The sequence below is a fragment of the Strix uralensis genome, chromosome 20, assembly GCF_047716275.1.
Source record: "Strix uralensis isolate ZFMK-TIS-50842 chromosome 20, bStrUra1, whole genome shotgun sequence".
Taxonomy (NCBI): Eukaryota; Metazoa; Chordata; class Aves; order Strigiformes; family Strigidae; genus Strix; species Strix uralensis.
This window is the reverse complement of record NC_133991.1, coordinates 10,083,553-10,106,515: the sequence shown is the minus strand read 5'-3', so window position 1 is coordinate 10,106,515 and position 22,963 is coordinate 10,083,553. Positions and strand designations below refer to the sequence as shown.

At 53.7% G+C, this 22,963-nt stretch overlaps 1 protein-coding gene across 3 annotated transcripts in view; it reads right to left on the bottom strand.

Annotated features, from left to right (window-relative positions):
- Positions 1-1,399: 1,399 nt before the first annotated feature.
- The window catches only part of DOC2B (double C2 domain beta), a 43,696-nt gene continuing 22,132 nt past the window's right edge, over positions 1,400-22,963 (bottom strand). For all 3 annotated transcript variants that reach the window (XM_074889906.1, XM_074889908.1, XM_074889907.1), the window contains 7 exons: positions 19,623-19,697; positions 16,834-16,943; positions 7,246-7,372; positions 6,884-7,041; positions 4,681-4,762; positions 4,333-4,429; positions 1,400-3,647 (listed from right to left, as the gene is read on the bottom strand). In XM_074889906.1, the coding sequence (XP_074746007.1) occupies positions 3,511-3,647; positions 4,333-4,429; positions 4,681-4,762; positions 6,884-7,041; positions 7,246-7,372; positions 16,834-16,943; positions 19,623-19,697 (786 nt within the window). In that variant the 3' untranslated portion in view covers positions 1,400-3,510. The remainder of the gene's footprint in view (positions 3,648-4,332; positions 4,430-4,680; positions 4,763-6,883; positions 7,042-7,245; positions 7,373-16,833; positions 16,944-19,622; positions 19,698-22,963) is intronic.

The window sequence follows — 22,963 nt, the reverse complement described above, 5'->3', positions numbered from 1 at the left end:
TAGTCCCATAGCCTGGCTGCTCTCCTTATCGAGGCCAGAATGCAGCAGTTTTCAGATTTCAGTTTTTCAGCTGCTTGTACTTTTCCAGATTTAAGTTTAGCATGAATGTAAATCATCCTAATAACATAAAGCAAGGACACAAAAGCTGTAATTAACAGGAACAATTAAACAAGGACCAGCAAAAGACAGCAGAGATCAGAGGGGCCCATCTAATGTTGCTTTCCAGCTTCCCAGAGAATGAAAGGCCAATTAATGAAATTAAAACAATGTTACTGAGCTGTTCCAATTCCTCCCTGAGCCTCGGGCATGTGAGCCATTTGCAGGTAGGAAAGGGAGCAGAGCGAGGGAGATCGAGGCTCGGGGCTGGGGGCGAGGACAAGAAGAAAAGCAAATATTTATTCTCTAAGCAGCCGTGTCTCAGCTCCCTTGTACCTGTCATTGTAGTGGTCTTGGTTTGGGGCTTTTTGTTTTGTTCTTGGTTCTCAGAGAAAAAAAAACCCTCGGTCTCCCAAATGTCACCGAAATCGGTGCCAGTCCCCATCACCATTCTGACGGCCTGTGACCAGGCTGGGACTGCGTGCTCGTGTGGCCATTTAGTGAGGTTAATTAGCATTGCTTCCCTCCAGCATTGCTTCCCTCCAGCCCCTGCTTGGGCTTGCTGCAACCGCAGAACCTGCGTAAGATGGCTGGAGGAGGAGAGGAGCGAGGCGTGGTTTGGGATCATCCCTGTGGATGATGTGTGATGGAACCAAAACTGCGGAGGGGAGAGTGAGCCTTTAAATCTTGTGACTGCGGCTCAGTCCAGTTTGAAAGCAATGTAAGTGTTCAGAATCAAAATTTGAAAGACAGTTAACTCTGAAGGCAGACAAGCTGCTGGTATCAAATTCCTCTCTTTAAAAATGCTAAAACAGTCTCAGGGCATTGCTGTCTGTGGTACTAAATCTTGCGCTTAGAAGCCTTATCCATAGGCTCCTAAATCATATAAACCCCTCAGCCTCTTGTAGTTTTTGACTTTTCATGCAAAGTTAATGAAACTTCAGAAAAACCAGAGTTTTAGGGCTTTTTTTAATCCTTCTTTGACTAATCTCACTCCTGCTCTCCACCAGCAGCACCTGTGGTCCCTGTGCAACCTCACAGCACCCTGCTGAGTCAGAGTGGGGTCCCTGGTGAAAGCAGGGCACACGCACCCAGCGCAGCTACAGTGGTTTGGGTTTTTTTTTTTGCAGCAGCAGCAAGAAATTAGTGGAGAATAAAGCCAAGCAGCACCCAGTGCTCTAGTTTAAAACCATCTCCCACTCCCTGAGTTCTCACCAGGCTCCAGCTCTTCCTCTCGTGTCTCCAGATCACTTGGTGCTCCATCGGAAAAGTCTGTGACGTGCTGAGCTCACGCACTGGGGGGGAGATTCAAAAGCTGTGCTGCCAGCATCGACCTTTATTTTTTTTTTCCCTTTTTATTTTGAGTTCTCATTATAAATATTAACAAATTGACAAAAAGTACACAGATAATACTGAAATACAAAAGTCTTTTAGGATGCAGGTAAGGACAGTTTCTGCAGCCTTCACATGGTAGCAAAACATCGGTATCAAACATTTCACAAGGCCTGGCATGACGACCACCACTCTGCATGCAGCTGGGACAGACGGACTGTCTGCTTCGAAAAGACGGGGATACAAAGTGAAGGAACCCACACTCACACAGATCATGTCCTGCTCCACCTCAGCCATAAACCAGTTTCAGGGCAAGATGTGCTGAAACAAATGATAGATTGAAAGTAACTCTGCAAGAAAAGGGAGGCACAGCCCACCCGGCGTGCCCGTAGCTCTCCTGGAAGTTCAGCCCAAACCAGGTTTTAAGGTGCTGGACCCGTGACAGACAGAGGATTAACGGGAACATCCTCCCCAACACGCTGCTGGCATTCAAATAAAATCCATGTATAGCTATAGAATGCATTACAAATATTAAGTAAATTATTAAAAAAGCCCCTATGAATGTTGGATTCCCCCCCCCCATATCAAATAAGGTGTAACACAATCACCACTTTGAAAAGTAAACGTAGGTTTCCAGAGATCTGATTGTTTTCCAAAAAAAGAAGTCGGCAACACACACATGCATACCCAGCTGCAGGGCTCAGAAGCTGTAGGTAATTGAGACCTGTGGGGAAACAGCAGCTCTTCCTAATAAATCATGGTTTAAAGGCTTCAAAAATTTCTGGCAAGGTGCAGCATTTTGCAGAAAGTTTTAGCTCATCCCACCGTGCACCAGCTCTTGTGCAAACGTGCTGAAGTTGTGTTTGCATGAGAGCCGGCGCCCGGTGGGACGAGGCTGCAGAGACCAGTCAGAGAGGGTCAAGGAGGACAGGAGCTGGGATTATTATAATAATATTATTAAATTATTACTGTGCTGTACACAGAAGTTTGGTTTGGCCGCTGTTTGAGGCAGAAAACGGATCACGCTGTCGGCTGGGTCAGAGCTGAGCATCTCAGCAAACATGACGCCGGCTCGGCCCCGCAGCTCAGCTCACCGCCCACCCCCAGCTGGCAGCGTAAAGCGCCTTCCTTGGGTTTTAGGTAATGGCATGACTTGGAAAAGGATGAATAAGGGAAAAGCGATAGAAAAATTTAGCCTGAAAGCCAGCTTTGCTGGAAAAAAATAGCTGTGCTGAAACCTGGCTGCGTGGCTCCGGGCGGGAAGGCATGGTTTCATTAGGAGGGCAGCATGAGACGTTGCTGCCGGTCCCGGGAAACAGGAACGGCCGGTGGCTTCACTGAGCTTTTTATTTTGCCCCCCCACTTCTGCAAATGTGAAGCCACCTGATCCTGGGGACCGCGGGAGGGAAGCTGTGGGCTGCACAGCGCTTTCAACTTCACATCGGTTAGTGGAGAGGACGAGCACAACATTTCTGGAAGAAAAGCAAACGGTCTTCCTAGGTTATCAGGGGACACAATCATTCCAACGGAGGAGCTTTAAATGCATAAAAGACGGTTTAGGCCCAAACCACAGAGACTGACAAACCACCAGAAATATGGCACAATTGCCTTGAGAAAATAGTCCCAGGTTTTAGTGATGCCTTTTGTTCATATGAGATACACAAACGGAGACTGATGCATTCATTTTTTGCCACTGAATTGCAAGGCAGCGAGAAGGTAATTCAGTATAGCAAAGAGTTAGGAGAGGAGTCAGAACTGCAGTGCATGCAGGCGTGTGGTGTCCGTGTGTGTGTGCACACGTGTGTGTGCGCATGCATGTGCATGCTCGTGTGGGTGTGAGCGTGTCGGGGTGCAAAGAGGCATTTTAGAAAAGCCTCAGGGGATGGGACCCGCTGAGCAGAACAAACCGCCGCTGCCTTGTTCCCTGGGAAGGGTTTCCCTGCAGCCAGGCCGTGGCGTGGGGTGTCCTGCTCTCCCGGCTGCCCCGGTACCACAATCCCCCGTCTCCAAAGCCATAAACGAGAGAAGTCCAAAGGCTGTGGCCGGCAGAGCTGTGCCCGCCCGGGAGCGGCCCCGTGGTGCTCAGTCGCTGAGGACGGCCCCTGGCAGCTCGTTCGTTAGCGTGTGCCAGCGCTCGATTTTCTTGTCCTTGTTTTTCAGGCAGTCGAACCAGTGCTTCAGCCGCTCGCCTTTGGCGTTAATTCCTAACACGACTCCACCTCGAGAGAGAGAGAGAGAGAGAGAGAGAGAGAGAGAGAAAGAGAGAGGGAGAGGTGGGAGTGAGCATCAGCCCTGCGATGGATGCCGGGGGGATGCCACGGGACACCAGACGGAGCCAGGTCATGCAGCCGCTCCCCCGGCATCCAGTGCCACAACCTGATGTGACACACGGGCAACCCCAGCCCGGCTTCCCCAGCCCTTCACAGCTGTGGTCTGGGACCTGCCCCGGGTAGTTTGTCCTTGTGCCATGGGGCTGGATGCTCACTGCAATTGCAGCAGCTGTCAGAGCTACTGGGCACTTGCTAGCAATAAATCACAGTGACCAGTAACAAAATCACAAGAAGCCTGGACATCTAACAGAGATAAATGAAACATCCCCGCTAAACCTGGTTTTTATTCAGATGAGGAGGGGGGGACACATCTCCCTGCTCAGGTGCTCCTTGTGCAGGGGATGTCTGAAGCAAGGAGCAGCGGGGCCGGCTGCAGGAAAGGGATAAAAACAGAACTGGTGCAGGAGAGGGATAAAAGCAGAACAGAAACCCAGCAAGAATGAACATGGGGATGGAGAACAAACCGGGAGGCTAGAGAAGTGCAAAAGAACAGCAGACAAAAAGAAAAGAGGCACAGAAGGTGAAGATAAAAATAAAAGAGGCCAATGAGACCGTCTTGGAGTGTCCCACTCACCTATGAAATCGTTTGATTTTCCGATATCGTAGTCCCACACTGTGACTTCCAAGGTCTTTTTTGCCAGGTCACCGTGCTTTATCTCATAGCAAAACTCCTGTTGGGGAGCAGAGACAGAGTCAGGATAGACCCGTGCCGGGTTCCTGCAGGGGCCGGGACCCCCGGGAGCGGGCTGGGGCTGGGGCTGTCCATCCTCTTCCTCGGGCTGCTGCCCTTTGCCACCCATAGGGAACTCAACCTTGACCCCTCACCTAATGACTGAGGTTGGGTGTTTGGTTTTTTTCCCCTTTTAAGTCTTGAGGACTGGGAAAAGCCCCTAGACGAGAACCACAACGGGTGAAACCCCACCTCATTGAACTCGGGGTTCAGCGTCTTCTTCTTCACTGCTGTCTTATGCTTTGATTTCTTGTCCTCATCTGGTTTCAAGTAACTGCAACAAAACCAAGGCAGCACGGTCACACACAGGCCCCGTACCCCCTCCCAGCGAGGAAGGCAGGTAGGGCTGCCCAGGCTCCCCCCGGCAGCCCGGGAGGAAGGGTGAGATGGGTGGCTGAGCCCCCCAAGACCTGCAGCTCCTTCCTCCCCTGCCAAAATGCTGGAGATGGCTGGAAGGAAGCAGCATTTCCCCATGTTTGCGTTGCTGGCTGCCATCAGAGAGCACCGATTATCCCATCTCCAGTCCCTAGGGGACACTGGCACTGCACGCATGCTCCCAGCTTCCAAAACCAAATGCTCCCAGCCCAGAACCAGTCCAGACTTGGGACTGTGCGACCAGTCTGCTCATCCAGAGCCTTGCCAGGAAACAGCAACCACACACAGGGGTGTAAGAGGGAGCAGGAACAAGTCCACGGCTGTTCCGTGCAGGTATTTTGCAGCGCATCAGCCAGGCCTAAAAGCAAACGAGATTGAGGTGCCATCAAACAGAGAGGGCACCTAAAATCTGGGCCAGGCCAAAGTCAGACCATCATCGTTTCGTGTTGGTGCTGCTCCTTTAAACACCAGTTCTGCTTCCTCGTTACACTTTCCAGATAATTTCACAATTAAAAAATTAGGGCTTGTACCAAGAAGTTGATCTGCTCTGATTCAAGCGCTGCAGATACAATCTACTGCAGGTAGCACAAGGGGGACCTACAAAATGACTGTGTACAACAACAGGAATTATGTTACTTCAGGGACTGAACCTCCGACGAGCATTTAAAAAAAGCAAGAGTGGATTTTTATGTGAACACCTCCGCTCCTAAGGAACAATTAAACAGGAAGGCGAAAGCGCGCTGCCGGTAAACTCCATTACTGGCCTCCCAGGCGCGGTTTATCCCGCTAGCTCTGCCCTAACAAATATCACCCCTGAAGGTGCCAAAGTTTGGGTCAGCACACATGGGATGAGCGCAGGGGGGCTGCCAGCCCTTCCTCACCATGCCCCCCCCTCTGCTTTGCAGAGAGCAAGTTTGAAAAATGTCGTTCACCCAAAACCCAGGAGCTGCAGCGATGCAGGGCCCCGCGCCAGTCTGGCTCTGCGTCAGCAAACCATCACCTTCCTCAGCATCCCTTAATAGCCCCTGGATGACACCGACTTCCCTGAATCATTTGGGTGACGCCAAGTCGCAGCAGCCCACTGCAGTCATTTTAATGGCTCTTTTTTTTTTTTTTTCTTTAAATATTGCTGGTATTTTTCAAAAGGAAGGTACTCCCCATCACTTACACTGGAAAGTGTCAGCGGGACCTGTAAATGTGCCCTCGGCTCTGTTAACCAGGCTCTGGAGCCTCCGGAGCCATGGTTGGCAATTAAAGTGCTGTCTGACCTAATTATACACACGTTGTAATTAGAGCCTTTCCAAAGCACGGGGTGCTGGCCCCGCTGCCAGGCTGGGAGCTGGGCTGGGAGCGATTAATTACCCTGGGGAAGGGGGCGATTAATTGCCTGTCCCCTGGGGCTGGGAGGGGGGATGCCTGTGCCCCAGTGCCACCAGCCAGGAGGGCCAGACCCGAGCCAGCAGCCATCCCCATCCCAGCAGGCTTCAAAGAGTGAAAAGTCTGGGGGTATCACCGGGAAGGAAAGCAAAGGCGCCCGCAGGCGCTGAGCGAGGTCCAGAACCATCCTGCTGGGGTGATACCCACCCCCCGCCAGGCTGGGGCCGTGCCATCAGCAAAACCCAACTGTACCTGTCTGCTTTGGGCCACCAAATCTGTCCCCAGGGCCACATCCCCACCGCAGACCCTCTCCCAAGCGCCGAGCCTGGCAGTGGGGCACCACGGCCACCCAGTCACTCCTGAGCCGGCGGGGACAACGTGCTGCCCCGGCACGGGGCGGGCACGGCCACACGCCACCGGGCAGATCCCACACCCACGTTACTTTGAAGCGCTGTAAAATAATTGCCGGGGAATAGCACGCTCCAGGCGAATGCCAGCTGCTGCCGTGACGCCCTCATTTGCATCTCCTAATGAGATCAATTAATTTCCACTGCAGGGAGAGAGGCAAGAGAGGACAGCACAGCTTCACCGAGGGCCGGCAGCGGCAGCATCTCGCCCGGCCCGGCCGCGGAGCAGGACTCACGTTTTGACGTAAGGGTCCGAGTAGCCGTTGGCGTCCATGGCGGCCAGGTGGGCGCAGCGGATGATGCCCACCAGCAGCCCCTGCTTCTGCGAGCTGTACTTGAGGGAGATGAGGATCCGGCCACGCTCCTCCAGCGACTTGTCCTCTGTTTTATCTATCTGGGGGAGGGAATACACCCAGTCTGGGGGCTGCTCTGGGACACAGCTGCGGCCAGACACCCACTTCCCCGGCACAAGGGACACTCTCCCCATCCCTGATCACATTTGAGGGGTCAAACTACGGCACGCTCCCACACGCTGCAGGAGAAGCTGCTGTATCTGTGGGCCCACGGTGGGGGATGCTGCTCTGAACCCCCCACTCACCGGCAGCTGCTTCTCCAGGCAGATGTTGAAGTTTTTGGTCTGGTTGGGTTTGAGTTTCTTCAGCGGGATCCGCGTCTCCCCGATGAACTCGTTGTGGCGGAACTTGTCCTCATCGCAGACTGAGATCCTGCAACAAGCACAGGGTGAGTGGGGCTGCCGGGGAGAGGGGAGGCGATGGCAAGAGGGATGGGGCTGCCCCCTCACACTGCAGGTCCCCTCAGCAAGGGGACAACTTCAAAGCCACCATTCCCCAGAGCAGTGACCAGGCACGTCCTTCGCAGGCAACTGCTGCAGCCCAGCCAGGACAGCTCATGATGCTTAAACGTGACACGCAATATCTTGGTCTGCTTGACCTCCACAGCCAAGACCCGAGGCTGCCGGGAGGGAGGATGGGCTGGGTCTGGGGAAGCAGAGGGATGCGGGAGGCTGTGCCTGTGCTACACCATGTCTCCCAGCTCCATCATGCAGTCGCCTGCGCAGAGCTACCTGCATGCCCCAGTGGGGCCCCACAGCCACCATGGCCCTCTCTCCTGTTCAGACCTCATCCTGGCCAGGGCTCCTGTGCCCCTTGGGATGGCTGTCACCCTGCCGGGGATCGGGCTCCCTCCAGGGAGATGCTCACAAACCCTGAACATCACAACCCCGTTGTGTCCGACATGCCCCAGCCCAGGAACTGTCAGAAAAGCAACCTGGGGCCTCAAGCATCCTAATGGCTCTTCCATTAAAGCATCAACATAATCAGTCACTAAAGCAAAACTATTCTGCCACAAGCCCAGCTGCAGCCTGCCTGTCCCTCCTCGGCTCTTCCTAAACCCGCTCTTGGAGGTCGTGTCTGGGAGAAGCGTGACGCCCCTGCACGGCTCCCTCCCTCCCCACCCAAGGAGCTCGGGCACTTCTCCAAGTGTGGCAGCTCTCAGGGTGTCCCCTGGTGCTGGGGACCTGGCTGCCCGGTCTGGGACATGTTGAGGGTCCTCCACCTCCTCTCCCACCATGCAGACAAGTCTGGGAGGGATTTGCAGACCCAGCCTGCAGAAGGCATCAAGCGAAGCTCTCCCAGCCCTGCTGGGGTCCTGCGCAGGGCTGGGTCCCGTGATGGCAGCCAGCTCTCCCAGCCCTGCTGGGGTCCTGCGCAGGGCTGGGTCCCGTGATGGCAGCCAGCACCTGAGGGCAGTGATGGTGATGCTAAGTGAAGGCTGTTTTCTGTGCAAAAGCTATAAGTGCCTTTCCCTGAGCTGGCAGCTAATGAGTCATTTCTCTGCTGCTTCCCAGACCTCTCTGGGCATCAGGAGGGGCGACAGAAGAGCAAAGGTAGTGCTTGCAGGGACCCTCCGCTCCCAGCTCCTCAAATCCCAGAGAGGGGACCAGGAGGGCGGTGGCTGCCTTGTGAGGGACCAGCTGTCCCCCAGCAGCGCTGCCTGGAGCTGGGGACAGGGAAAGCTGTCCCGTCCCCCTCCGAAGGGAGCATCCTGCATCCTGCACCCCCACTGGAGCCACGCAGGGACCGGCTGGGCTCCCTGTCCATAAAGGAAAGGCATTTCCCTTCCCTTCTCTCCTTTCTCCCCTTTGTTAAAATTTTCCTGCAGTGTTTTCTTGTCCTTTTCCTGCCTAATTTTTTCTCTCTCACACCTGCTCCCGCTGGTGCCTATTTCTCACGGGCGGCACCTCTGCCTCCAGGGACCACGCTCTGCCTTGCTGGGCTTCAACAAACGGGACCTATTCAGGAAGGGGTAAAAGTAATTAGAGATAAATTGTGCCCTGCGATCCCTCCTCAGACTAACTAATTGAACACCATGCCTCCGGCCTGCGCAGCATCCGTGGATTTTTATCTATGGGTGGGTTGACCACCCTCATGCTCACAAGTGAATAACAAGGCAGTGAGGGAGCCATGGGGACGGTTCAGTCACATTGTACAAGGACCATCAGCCCTGGGGAGCGGCAGAGGAAGGGGGTTTGGAAAAAAAAAATACAAGCGGGAAGACGGGGAAAGCTGCTCTCCAGAAAACCATAGCTGGATGCAGCGTTACTATAGATACCCACAAAAAAAACCACCCCACCACAACAGTAAAATCCTCAAAGAGAATCTCAAATGCAGGCACAATATTTCCTATTTCCCTTCCTCCTCTCGCCTCTCTTCTAAAGAACAAAACTGAAAAAGGAGCAGCAGCAGCTCCAGACAAGAAGCGGCACTTGCCAGGCGTGCACAACCCCACACCCATCTGGCCAAAGCTCTGGGGAGGGAAAGCAAGCACACAGTGACGAAAGCTGGGCTGAAGAGGAGAGGAGCGCGGCCCTCACGAGGAGCTGCCAGCCAGGGGGTTATTTTTACACCTGGCAATTGCAGGGCCGTGCCGTCTCCTGCACGCTCGGGGGAGGCAGGGTTTGATGCTGGTTTTACCTCTTAAGAACATGAGTAACAAGATCTTCCCCCGACAATGTCTGGATATGCCCCAGAAGCACAACAAGATACCAAATGCAATGTCCTACTTGCTGTGAAGCCCCAGAACCACCCAGGATGGGCAGAAGCCCAGGGAGGAAATGGGTGGTGGCAGGGAGAGCATCTCCAGTGTGGCACTGGAGTGGCTGGAGAGCCCCACTGAGCCCCATTTCACTGCCTGCGGGGACACAGGAAGCCCTTTGCTCCCACCTTAGCAAGTGGCCCTGACAACACCAGTCCCTTGCAGCATGCTACAGCCTAGAGCCCTTCAGCTCAGCCCCGGGCAGCTGCCAGCCCCAGCATGGCCCCCCAGAGACGGCTCCTACCCCCCGACTCCATACAACACCTCCTTTCGCAGCAGCCAAACCACCACAGCTGCCCCCCACTGAAGGGCAAACCCTTCCCCAAGGGAGAAAGGTGACAAATCAGGGTAGTGTCGGGGCCCACAAGCCCCGGCCTGCCGCAGCGCCACAGAACGCACGTCCTCCTTGTCCCACGGAACCGGCAGCGTCCCGGGCAGACCCACACGTGCTGCGTGAGGGAGGCAGCCCAGCCCGGCACAGCGCTGGGGTGATGGCCATCCTCCTTGTCCCTGCTGACATCCCAGATGAGTTTGGGTGTTTGTGCAGAACCGGGTACCTTGGGAGGCAGTTTATGGCACATCAGCAAGACCTGGGAACTGCCGCTGTCTCCGAGCAGCATGATGGAGCCCGAGACATCGCCAGGTCTCTCCCAGCCTCATTTTCCCTCCGGCATTTCTGGCCACCTCTCAGGTGTGTCCCACATTTTGTGCCCAGCCAGAGGTGGTTCAGATGTGGAGTTTCGTGTCAGCCCTCCCAGTCCCTCAGACTCAGCCCCCGAACCCCAGTCCCTCAGACTGGCTGCAGTTCATCTTCACCAGGACGGTATTTTTGACTCAGGCAGGCAGTGCCCTGTAAGTGAAGGCAGCAAGCATGACTCAGAGGAACAGGCAGCTCCGGCCCAGCCCTCCCTTTGGAAACAGGCATAAGGCAATTACACCGGCTTGAATTTTATTAGGAGAAATCGATGTGATGGAATTTTTATGCCTTGGGTTAGAAAATCAGCTCCCTGACAAACAGCAAGAGACGCCTCTGGCAGCCACGCTCACCTGCCATCCTGAGCCCTTTAACTCAAATATCACCCCTCGCTCGTCTCTCTTTATTAAACCCCATCCCTTGAGCTCGGCTTTTGATTTGACAGCTTCCACTGAGGGGGTCCTGATCTTTAAGTTAAGGGCAGTGAAAACCACCTTGGAAGAAAACTAAGCAGCAAGTGAACAATCATTGCTCATTAAACTTATTCTCCCTCCTACTCAGCCCGGGCTCCTGGGTTACAGTCCTGACTCACCGCACAGCTCAAGCAACCCCGCTCCGCTGACTCACGACTTCTGCTCGCACACACACTCCTCCGGCCTCTTTCCCATCGTGGAAAGAGGAGAATGGGGGTCACTGAGGACCCTTCTCCACAACGCACACGCACGTAATAGGCAGCGGAGTCTGAAGATGCATCTCATGTATCTAAGATGCTTTATGGTCCCTATAGCAACTCGGGAGGCTCTCGATGGAGGAGCAGACATGCAGGTGATGTCTGCTTGGCTTAAGGACAGGCAATGCCTGGAAAAGAGAGAAAACAGAAAAAGGTAGCATCCTGGACCTGTCCAGCTCTCCTAAAACCGAAAGAAGGATTCAGTGTTGGGCTCCATCACAAAATGCCTCGAAGTCTGAGCACAGAAACCACAGTAAAGTTAGATGAAATTACAAGCGTGCCTGCAGTTCTGGAGCAAACCTCATTCAGCACTTCTGGAGTAAAGCAGTTTGGGACCCCAAATCTCTAAGTGTCTGCAGTACGCCTATTAGAGCTGATCTAATACTATTTTCTGAATAATGTATTTAATGAGTCATGATGTTTGTCAAACACATGATTAAACAAAGAATTTCTGGCATTCGTGGGCTAGCTATCATATGAATAATGCATCACTTTGCCAATATATCTGGATATGAATAATTGTATCCAGTATCTGGCCAGCTCTGATATTTATTATGAATACAATCTATTTATTGCATATTACATGTATTATTTAAATGTAGGCGATTGTATTCTGCCTATTCCAATTTCCCCTGCAGCATTTCTTTGCCTGCCCCCATCACACACCCCAGCTTCCCACCACCAGAGACCGCGGCCGAGCTGCTGTGGCACCGCCGTGCTCAGACCACAGACTGGGAGCAACGGTGCCTGCAGATGGGGACTGGGAGCGGGCACTGCAGGTGGGATTTACCCCTGGTGCTGGCAGGGAACCTGCCCCCAAGCCCAGCCATCCCAGCCCTCTGAGTCCAGCGTCTTTCAAGCGGCTCTGAATTTGCCTTCTCTCAGGATGGTGGGTGGTTTCATTGCTATTAAGCCTTGGGCTAGACTCAAGGATATTTAATTCAATGAATGGACGAGACCTTTCAAGATCCTCCCACCTGCTGCGTTTCATGAAATCTGAAGTATCTGGTGTTTTTTGAGGGGGTTGATTCATTAACAAAATCCTGCTTGCCAGTGCAATTAGCTGGGCTGCCTTCACCTCTCCTTCTGCCTTGGGGGTGTTCCTGTTTGGGGATGTGAACCCCAACAGGTCCTGGCGCTTGGGTCTGTCACAGCAAAGTCACTCAACCAGCTCGGATGAGGCCACAGGGGGATGAGGAACAGCCTGTCTGGGCACAGCGTGGGGCTGGGGGCTCAGGTAAGAGGGGATCTGTTACTCCGCTCTCCAGGAGGCAGAGGATGTCTCTACTCCAGGCCCTGCGATGAGGCAAATGCCACTCGTCCCGCCAGGAGGCCTGCAGGCACTGGCAGAGCGCCCCACGCCAACACTGACCCATCAACCCATGCTGGACACGTCCTGCCAAGAGCCCAGGTGGGCAGGGAAGATTTTTGGGTGCTTTTCCAGCTTTTCACTGCATCACACTCTCCAGGCAGCAGGGGGGGGAAGGCTGGTGGCAGCTTTGATCTCCGCTGTTATTTTTACATTAAAGAGACTTTGCAATCGCATTCCCTGCCCCTCCAAGAATCTCAGCACTGAGGAGGCACCGGGGAACGATCACCTCCCAGACCAAGGAGAGCATCACTCATGCTCTTTCAACTACCAACTTGTAGGAGCCTTGTAGGAGCCTCGCCTGATTAGCACAAGAAAAAACAGCGTCCCCGCAGCTTTGAAGTCGGGTTTTCCTGGCAGAGACAGAGATATTTTGCCAAGATGATGGGCAGGTGAAGTGAAACAGCGAAGGCAGGACAATGCACGGCACAAGAGATGCTTCCTGCAGGAAGCGGCACCGGGAGGGTGAAGGGCCATGGCCACTGCTGTTATGGAGAGGCTCGTGGAAGAGAAACAGCTCAACCCACACCAAAATAAAAAAATCTTCAGTGAGCCCCAGGCACCAGGGATCCCAGCCCATCCATCCCTCCTCATATAAACCAAAGATCCGTCCCCAGTTGGGCAGCGAAGACACAATTCAGTGAGTATCTAAATGAGGATGTGCAACATCTCCCAGCCTTGCATCCTTCTACTCGATTAAATATCCAGTCTTTGAAAAGAAGAAAGTCCAAGCAAGGAATTAAAATAAAAGATGGATTTTTCTACCTTGTGGCTAGTTTGCAAGAAGTCTCATGTCATCTAAACCTGCCTCAGGATAAATAAAATCTCCTTTGCCAATATCTTCAACCACAAAGATGGAGAAGAGAAAAAAGGGGGCTGGGGAATTGCTCTTAAGGAAAATGAAGACCACTTGAATTTTAGGCTCTGGATCCCCCACGCAAGTTAAGAAATTGAGCCAGGGTGCTCAGAAGCTTTGTTTTAGCAGAGGAATTCCCTAGGCCATAGGCAAGAGTTTGATTTCCCACCTGAAATTCTGCCAAGCCCATTGGGCAGAGCTGCTGAGCACATGCCCGGTGCCCGAGGGTGCACAGAGAGAAGCCCTGAGCGCAGGGAAGGACACGGGGCCACCAAGGGTGTCCCAGCACCCACCCTGCAATACGCTGGTTTGGAGATGGGACCAAGAAATGTTATTTCATTTGAACCTTTACACGCCCATCTACGTGTGGGACATTTTTTAAAGGGATCAGAGTCCTGACTAGAAAATTTTTTGGGGTCCACACAAGAGAAGAGGCTGAAACCTGCCCTGGGGAAGACCCACCACAGCCAGGGGAGGAAATGGCCCACATGACAGGCGACAGCCCCGCAGCAGAGGTCCCAGCTGGGAAACCTTCTCTACCCAAAAGTTTGTTTCTTTAATTCTTCTCTGGAGTGGTTTCCAGGCAAGCCAAAGCCACAAGACTCAGCCCTATAGCAAGTTTCATTTCACAAACTTTCCACTTTTCTGCTCGCACAACCTTCCCAGGGAGATGGTGGAGCCACCTGAACCCTTCTCAAAAAACACAACATCCACCCCAGAGTTTGACGGATTTTAGATCATCTTTGGCGTGCTGATTACCATGGTAACACTGAGGATGCGCTTCCCCTTTCTGCCCCCAGGCAGGAAAAGGCTGGTCCTTCCCTCCAGCACGGGTGCTGCTGAGGTGCCCAAACCTTGAGCCTCATTAGTGCTGGGGCAGTGGGGCTAAATCCGGCAATATGGAGCCCACTCCATCTGGATGCAGTGCCAGACCCCAGCGCTATGCTTGGAGGCAAGGCGGGGATTCACATGGCCCCTGTGGCACTCCTGGCCACCGGCCACCCTCGTGGCAATGCCATCATGGGGCTCACCACCTCCGTGGGGACAGGCTCCAGCAAACCCTATTGGCTAGCTGCAAATGTCAATGAGTCAGAATTGTACTTGGATATTCCTCTCCATGCAAGAGAGGATTTTGATCTGTAATTATCACTAATTCACTGGGGTTGGCTGCTGGCAAGGAAACTTCAGCTGCAAAGTGCAGCCTTCGTGCAGAGCGCTGGAGAGCCTGGGAAACTCCCTGCAAAGAGGCAGCTCTGATGGGCGTGAAGGCACAAGATGGATGGTTCTGATGGCACGAGGAGACACCAAACCCAAACCCCAGGGACACTGCCCCTGCACAGCAGACGAGGCTTCGCATGGAGTTTCACCCCCCACAGAGCACCCAGTGGGAACTTGCCCAGGGCAACTGCACCGTTGTCGGTGAGCCCCAGGCTTCCCTTGCCTCCCTGGAAAAGTGCCCTTTGAAGCTACTTTGGCTAATTGGCCATTAGCTGACCTTGCCAGTAATGTCCTGAGCTCCCTGTGGAGCTCCCAAGACAGAAATGCTGTCTCTGTTCAGCCACATCCCCCCCACGGAGCGAGAGGTCCCTGCGCATCACCCCGGGGTCCTGCAAGCAGGGTACAGGGGTCTGTGCATGGTGTTTAGATTTGGAGGGGGCCCAAGGAGCCCCGTGTGCCCTGCAGGAGCAGTGGCCACGCTTGGCTTCCTGCAGCACCCAGGGATTTACTGTGATGGTGGTGGGGCACTGGCACAGGTTGCCCAGAGAAGCTGTGGCTGCCCCCTCCCTGGAAGGGTTCAAGGCCAGGTTGGACGGGGCTTTGGGCAGCCTGGGCTGGTGGAAGGTGTCCCTGCCCAGGGCAGGGGGTTGGAACTGGATGATCTTTAAGGTCCCTTCCAACCCAAACCCTTCTGCGACTTCTGTGGGGAGAAGGGCAAATCCAGCCTGGCCCACGCATGCATTTCTGTGTGCCCCCCTGCCACTGAGCATCCCCCACCTTCCTGCTGCCTCCCAGGAGAAGGCAAGCACAGCTCTTTCTCAGGGAGAAGCAGCTACGAGGGCCCCAAAAAGGTGGGGGTCAAGCCCTGCTGCTCCCTGGCACCTCTCAACAACCACTCAGCTGAACATATCTCTACAAACTGATTTCCACACTTGAAGAGGCTGAAAACTTCAAAGCCTGAAGTGAAAAACTAAATAAAATACCCACCGATAATAATAATAAACCAGAGGCTTTTCAGCCCAACAAGCCTGCAGCACTTTCAGCATGACTAATATTTTCCATGTGAAATAATAATCCGTGGTGCTAAATTTCTCATCTCTATGCACATAGCAGACAACAGGTAGGCTCTGCCCAAATTCACCTCTGAGCAGGACCTTTTATAAGGCAGCTTTGCGCTCTTGTCTTGGGGAAAATAATAAACTCCCAGGGTACCTGCAAATCAGGAGGGTCAGATTCCAGCCACGGAGCTGACAAAGCCCTGAGTCCTTAAAGCAGGATGCAAAATCCTCCCTTGTTTGACAGCAGATCTTACAACAAATCCTCCTGTGTAGCAGTCCCAGATCAGAGCGGTGACGGAGCGACCGATGCTGCCCAGCACCCTCCCCGGGCAGGATCTGTCCGCAGGCTCGGCGTCTCTCCCTGCCCTCACCCAGGTGTTGGATGGTAGCCAAGATACAAAAACCTTTGTATTCACAGGGGTCTACCCTCCACAAACAGCACTTCCAAGCTTGCACAGCCCCACCACGCTGCCCTTGCCCACCTCCAGCTCCACGCAATGGCTCCCAGCCCCTGGGAGATGCTGCCAGGAGATGCTGAATGTGTAGAGACAGAACCAAACCGAGAGGAGAGAATAGAATAAATACATAGAAACGCTCTCCATTTAGTTTGACAATAATTCACGGGTGCCTCCAGCTTGCTTTCAAAAAAATCAGCCTTGAAAGGGGCCCAGAGCTTTCCCACGGAGATTTTCTCAGCAAGATGTGAACGCAAAACCTTAAAACGAGCCCGTGAGAGCTGGGCACAAAGAGGTTAAAACCAAATAACGGCACCTCTGCAGGCAGGAGCCCAGCGAGTGAGTTATGAAGTTAATGACAAAGCAGGACCACGCTCCTCACAGGCTGTTCCAGCCCAGGCTCCCCATGAATCAAGCGTCGGTCACCGCAGGGTGATGGATGCGTGCAGGGCACGCGCACAAGCTATAGGATTTGGTGGGTAATAACTCCGTGCTGCTCTGCCAAAAGGAGCTCCCAGGACCGTTCTGTGGGGCTGGGGTTGGGGATCCCTGTGAGCTCTCCCGGGAAATCGTCACTGGGGTGGGGAGAGATGCCTGGGGTGGCCCCGAGGGGAGGGGAAGGGACAGGACATGCGATTCCCCCCCAGGTGCCAGGCTCAGCACCCCGCTCACCCCCCGCCCCGGGGCCCTACCGCAGGGTCTTGCGGATCATGTCCTCATCAGTGATGCCGTAGTAGGTGAGCGTCTCGTTCCAGGTGGGGTTCAGCGTGTTGCGCAGCGTTTTGGTTCTCAGCTTGTTCGCCTGGAAAAGCAAAGGAGATGCCGGTCAGTGGGACCTGGCCCCAGGAGATCGTTTGTGCACCGACAGACAGGGAGAGGGGAGAAAAGGAAGCACAGTTCAGAGATGAAAGGGCAATTGGTGCTGTCGCCCTTCTGCCCCAGCAGCATAACCCAGCCGGTCCGCAGTGGGGTGGCCCAAATCCACCCCGACCGCAGTGACAAGCAGAGGGGCAGAGACACAGCGACTCACTGGCTCATTTGCAAAGCAATCCAACCCCGCATCCCACATGCTGGAAACAGCCAGCAAAATGGGAACCTTGGCAGAGCGCAGCGAGAGGACGGGGATTTCATTTATGCAGCAGGAGAAAGAGAGAGAGAGAGAGAGGGGGGAAAAAAATGTATTTTCAGGTTCATTAAAAAATACCAATTTGCTGTTCCGGCTGTTTATTTGCATTCCTGCTCCTAGCACAGCTCCCGTTCCTGCCTGACTCAAAATAACTTCCTTGATATGCATTTTGTTAGCACTGGCAACTCCTTCCAGCGCTGCAGCTCTGCAGAGCGGGAGGCCAGGGACAGCAGAGCTGTTGTAGCCGCTTGTGTCCCTGCCATGGAAGGGGCACCCTGGCACACACCCACCCCCCAGGTCAGGGGACATTAATCTTCTTACCCCCTGAGCCACCCGCTTCTGCTGGGGACAGGAGAGGAGAAGCAAAGGGCTGCATGCTTCAGGTGGGGCTTCTCCATCAACCCTCCAGCCTGGGACAGCCTGACAGAGCAGGTATTTTCCCTCTAATAAGGTGTGAAGTCAGAAAGTTCAATCCCTGCCTCAGCCACTGCTGGGTGTAAGGAACTCTCAGGAAATCAATACTTCAGAGTTGTCTCGTGTGTCTTTATGGGAAGCTGCTACATTCCCTGTCTTTGGTTCACCAGCCCTGAGCTAAATGCGAGCAGGATGTGAAGCCTGGGGTAAAGAAAAAAGTTTGTGCTTGCAGTTAAGAGCAGGGAGTCACCTGGTTGGCACGTCTTTTCCCCACCAGAAGCACCTCAAACACCCAACATCTTCCAGATCGACCAGACACGGCCACCAGCCGGAGGAGCTGCCGGTGCAGCGGAGCCAGCGAGGGACCGTGGCACAGCGTCTCACTCCCAAACACTTTGTGCAGAGCAGCTGCTGGCTCTGGGTTTGATCTCTCAGAGATAGAGGAAGCCTCTGTAGTTTGTGCTGTGCTTTCATTTGGTTTCCAAAGTCATTTCTGCCTCAGCATAAAGCCTGCTGAAGGGTGACAAGGGCAGCAGGGAAAGTGCCCTGATGGCACCCGCTGCCTGCTCAGACCCGCTGGGGCCTGATCCTGGGGCTGGGACTCTGGGGGGTCAGGAAGGAACGTGGGTTTAGCCGAGGGGGTAACGTGATGGGCATCACCCAGCAGCTAGTGCTGTGCTGGGCAAGGGACATGAATCAAATCAGAGCAACTGAGCTCTGGGAGTGCCTTTTTCTCCCATCTGGAATGATTTAGTAGTCACTAACCAGCTCTGCATGAGGCGAACAGATCCAACCCTGCTTCCCGTGTCCCTGGCCTGGGCTCTGCCGCAGGTGCCTGACTGCCCCGAGGCTGGGACAGAAACACCCGAGGGACGTGGGGACTGTCCTGCTGCTGGAACAGTTGTACAGAAACATTCAGCCCAGGACACATCTGCGATCCCCCAGATTTGCTCACATCTGCCACAGCAGATTTGGGCAGTGCTGTTTGAAATCAGGGCACAGAAACAGAGCAACCACAGAGGCAGAGGGACGTGGGGGCAAGGAGAGGGTCCCCCCACAGCTGCTCTGGGCTTGTAGAGTCTGCAGTTCCTGTGCTACCCTCAGCTCAGAGCTTCCCTCCCGCCTCTCTGGTCTCCATCACCTCCAGCAGAAATGCTAATCAATGCATTTGCAAAACATGGAAATGACATAATATCGCTGATGAAAATGCTCCTGGCTCTCCTATTTCCAGCGGAACTTGAAATGTGGTTAAAAACTCCCTCTAACGCCCTGAACATTATGAATTAATTCAACTGAACTGTAACAAGTAAATATACCTCCCCCAAAAAGGTCTTTCCTTTAGTGTAAAATAAGACTGCAGTTAATATTCATAACACATACATTTAGCATTTAAATTCAACATCCTCATCAGTTACACCAAGCTCTCACTACACATCAATATCTTTAATTACACTTCTCTCCAGCAAGTGCTGAACCTAAGTAGATGGAAATATTTCCCTTACGATTTATACTCTGCTTTATTATGATCTGAGGGGTTTTAAATGCAAAAGAAAAAGGGGGGAAAAAAAAAAAAAAAAAGAGCTGGTTTGTTTATAGATTCAGATCGTTTCACCCAGTGCTTCCCAGGGGCTTCTGGAGTGCAGCGTTTGCACCTCCTGCACCCGAGGGCAGGGAGTCAGGGCTGGCAGCCGGCTCCCAGGCAGTGATTTACCAGAGAGGCACCTGCTACCCCTACAAGGATGGATTTAGCCCCAATTCTTATCTCCTGCCGCCGCTCTCTCCTGCTTGCCTGAGTGAGCGCTGGGCAGGAGTCTTGAGGTCTGGCTGCAGCAACCAGCAGCCCCTGGGTGAAAAGCTGCTCCCTGGGCAACCTCCCGGCTCTGATTTCCAAGGGAAAGGCGCAGCCCCAGGAAGAGAAGGAGAAGCAAAAATGCATCTCACCTTACTGGCTCCGGGAAGCAAGTGCAATTTGACGTAGGGATCAGCCAAACCATTATGGTCCATCGGCTTCAGGCCCTGGGGAAAAAACAGCAAAAATCAGGAGTCAGGACACCCGCAAGACGCTGGGCAGGGGGGGGTGGCTTCGCTGAGCCCAGCTACCAATGCCCGTTTCCCCAGGATGTCATCAGTCCATGGAGGAACTGCAGAGTTTCCCTGGGATCAGGGAAGGAGGAGAACACGGTTGGTGCAGGATCCGGGCTGCGCAGCAAAAGCCGAGCACACTCAAACATCGTCTGCGGTTTGTGCTGAGGAGGGGCAGTGGGAAGGCTCCTCACCTGCACCTGGTGTCAGCCGCAAAGCACCTCTTTGCTCTTCCAGCAGCTGACTCTGACACCCTGATCACAATTAATTCGGGGGTTAAGTATATCAGCGCAGTGATTTTCAAGGTTTAAAATTACAGGGTTTTGTCATTTAATAATTGCTTATGAGCAAACATACACCTCTGCTGTTGTGGTGTTACTTTGAAGCGCTCCCAGAGGGTGTGATAGCACCTACCTACTCTTTGTTATTAAGGCACAGCTGAAGGAAGAACAGCTTTCAGGCCAGTGGGAGGCTGTCGCCAGCCGACTGCCACGGCATTTGCAGGGAAATCTGGGGGTACCAGAGCACAGACACAAGGAAACACTCACTGTGGCCATTCCTGATGGATTTTCTATGAGACCCTCACAGCTCTTAAAGGATGACGTGGATCATGTCAGTTATAGTGATGCTCTGGAGTTGATCCTGCTTTGGGCAGAGGGAGGAGACAAACCTGCTCCTCTTCTAAACAACCAGAGGGCTGAAAATTATCCAAGGGTGATGCACAAACTCAGCTCAAAGCCATTGCTGCACAGACTGCATGGAAACAAACTCCATGGGGTAGGGAAGCAACATAGGAGCATGAAAAACGGAGCCTCATTTTTACCAGTCCTAAGTGGAAATTATAATGGGTACATCATGTAAATCTTTGGATTATTTCCAGCCTGGCCGTGGGATCCCTGCAGGAATTATTTCTAGGCTGTCTGAAGGCAATCCTCTGTCTGGATCAGAGGAGGGTTTCTCCGCAGAGGTACCCATCCAACCCGGGCATGGAAGCCAGGCTGGGTGATGCTACAGACTTGTCACACCCTTTGTGTGATGAGCAGAGTATTCGGTGCCCGGGATTAATGAGTGTGTGCAGCTGCCAGGGATCCACCTGGCAGGAAAGCATTTGTACAGGCTGCTGGTGGAAAGGCTGTGTGCAATGAAAATGTAATCATCAAGGCCTGGGTTTGGGCAAATCAAAGAGGGAAATGCTGGGGAAATTGCTTCCATACTTTCCACGTATGAAAAACATACCCAGTTTAGCCCACAGCGCCCAGGCAGCCCCTTGGGATGCCCCTGTCCCACCCCTCTCTGCTGTGCACAACTTGGTCGAGGGTCTGAGCTGCTCCTGACCTTGGTGAAGGCTCCACTTTGGAGACAAGCACACTGCCCTGGGGCAAGGGAGACCAAATGGTGCCCAGCAAAGAGGATTTTGCTTCTAAAGCAGAGCCAAAAGGATAAAAATATCAGCAGTGAACGGAGGCTAAATGGCCCTGCTTTAACTGCAGTGCCTCTCAGGTGACGTCCCCAGCCCAGTGGAAGGGGAAGGCAGCAGATACGGAGGATGGGAGGAAGATGGTGGTATCGGCTGCGGCTCCATGGGCAGATGGGCAGCAAGGGGCTGGGCTGGCCCCCAGGCTCCGGAGGGGATCCGGCCGGGTGGGCGCACGAAGTGCTCACAGCCAAGCAAAGCGAAGGCTCTCCCCGGCCTCCCAGGGCAGAGCTGCCCCACCTGCCCGATGCTGTGCAGCAAATGAAATGAGAAGCAAGCAAACAAATTCCCATGAAAATGGATGGAGAAAGACAGGCAGCTCTGTAATTCACCCATCAATTCAGTTCAATTAAATTACCTTCTGAGGAGGCTATTAAAGGCTTTTTTAATAGATGTGCTATGGAAGATGGAGTGACAGGAGTCCTGAAAATGGCTCCTAATGTCACATCTACCTCCCTCCCATGTCATTTGATGAGTTTGGCACAGAACTGAATTTAACATGAGAGCATTCCCGATGGCTCTGCCTTGCAAAGCTGCTCTCATGGGAGCTCACCCCTCCCAGTGACTCGCACAGTGACCAGTACCATTGCTTCTGCTGCGTGGAGGGACCTCCAGCCTAAAGCCTCTCTGAGAGAGCCGAGAGGCAGGGGAGGGCCACAGGACTCGTACCTGGGGGCAGAGTCTCCCATTGGCAGCCCCAGCTCCAACCGGTCCTCCTGCCAGGACCAATTAACAGCGCTGCGTATCATGGCACAGGAGATGGAGCTGAGGCCGAGTTTCATCTTTTCCCTTCCTCTACCCAACCTCAAAATCCCTGCTGCAAACCTACAGAGACCGACAGCCCCGCTGCATCCCAGCTGCTGCCAGCTGCTCTCCGTGCCAGTGACATTTAGCTAATCAATAGGATTTAATTATGAGTCGGGCTAATCGGGCTGCCGATTAACACCACGCTAGAGGCATACAGAAATCACAGGAGACAGATTCGTTCCATCATTCGCCCCATGGCCAGCTGCCTGCCAGTGAGCAGGCTGCCTGCCAGTGAGCAGGCTCCCTGCTGCCCAAAAACCAGCCTGGACACCTCTTCCCAGGCCAAGGCATCCCATTCCGAAATGGGGCAAACTGTGCTTCCACCCTGACAGCCCAGAGACACACAGCTCTGAGATGGGAATTTCCCTGCAGTGATAAATATTTATGAGTAAATCCATAAGTAATGCTCAGTGCAGACTTCCAGCACTCGGCTTCAGCTGGAAGCGGGGGAGCATCCAAATGCTCGGCAGGGTGGAAACTCCCGGGTGTTTTCTAGCCGCGGCTGCAGCCAGCAGTGCAAGGAGAGCAGCCCAGGTACGCTCGGATGGGCAGCATTTGCTCTGCACGGCCTGCCTGGGGCTGGGAGCTGCCTGCACCGCTGCCTGCGCAGCCACCTGAGGCTCGCCCAGGGCATCTTCCTCCCAAAAGCAGAAGACCAACTGAGCTACAGGACAGCAGAGCCCCACAATGTCTGCGCTGCCTCACACCCCTATAGATCCCTCTATAGCACGTTATTATCTTGCTCCGTGCAGCAGGTCAGGCTTTGCAGGACTGAGCAGAAAAGGAGACCCTCACCCAAGCCATAACCAGGCATGCCAGGGCACAGACCTTGGTGCCTGCGCATTAATCACACCATTTTCTATCACATTTTATAGGAGGGGGTGATGCCCAGCGCAGCCTGGGGGCAGGCAGACTGTTT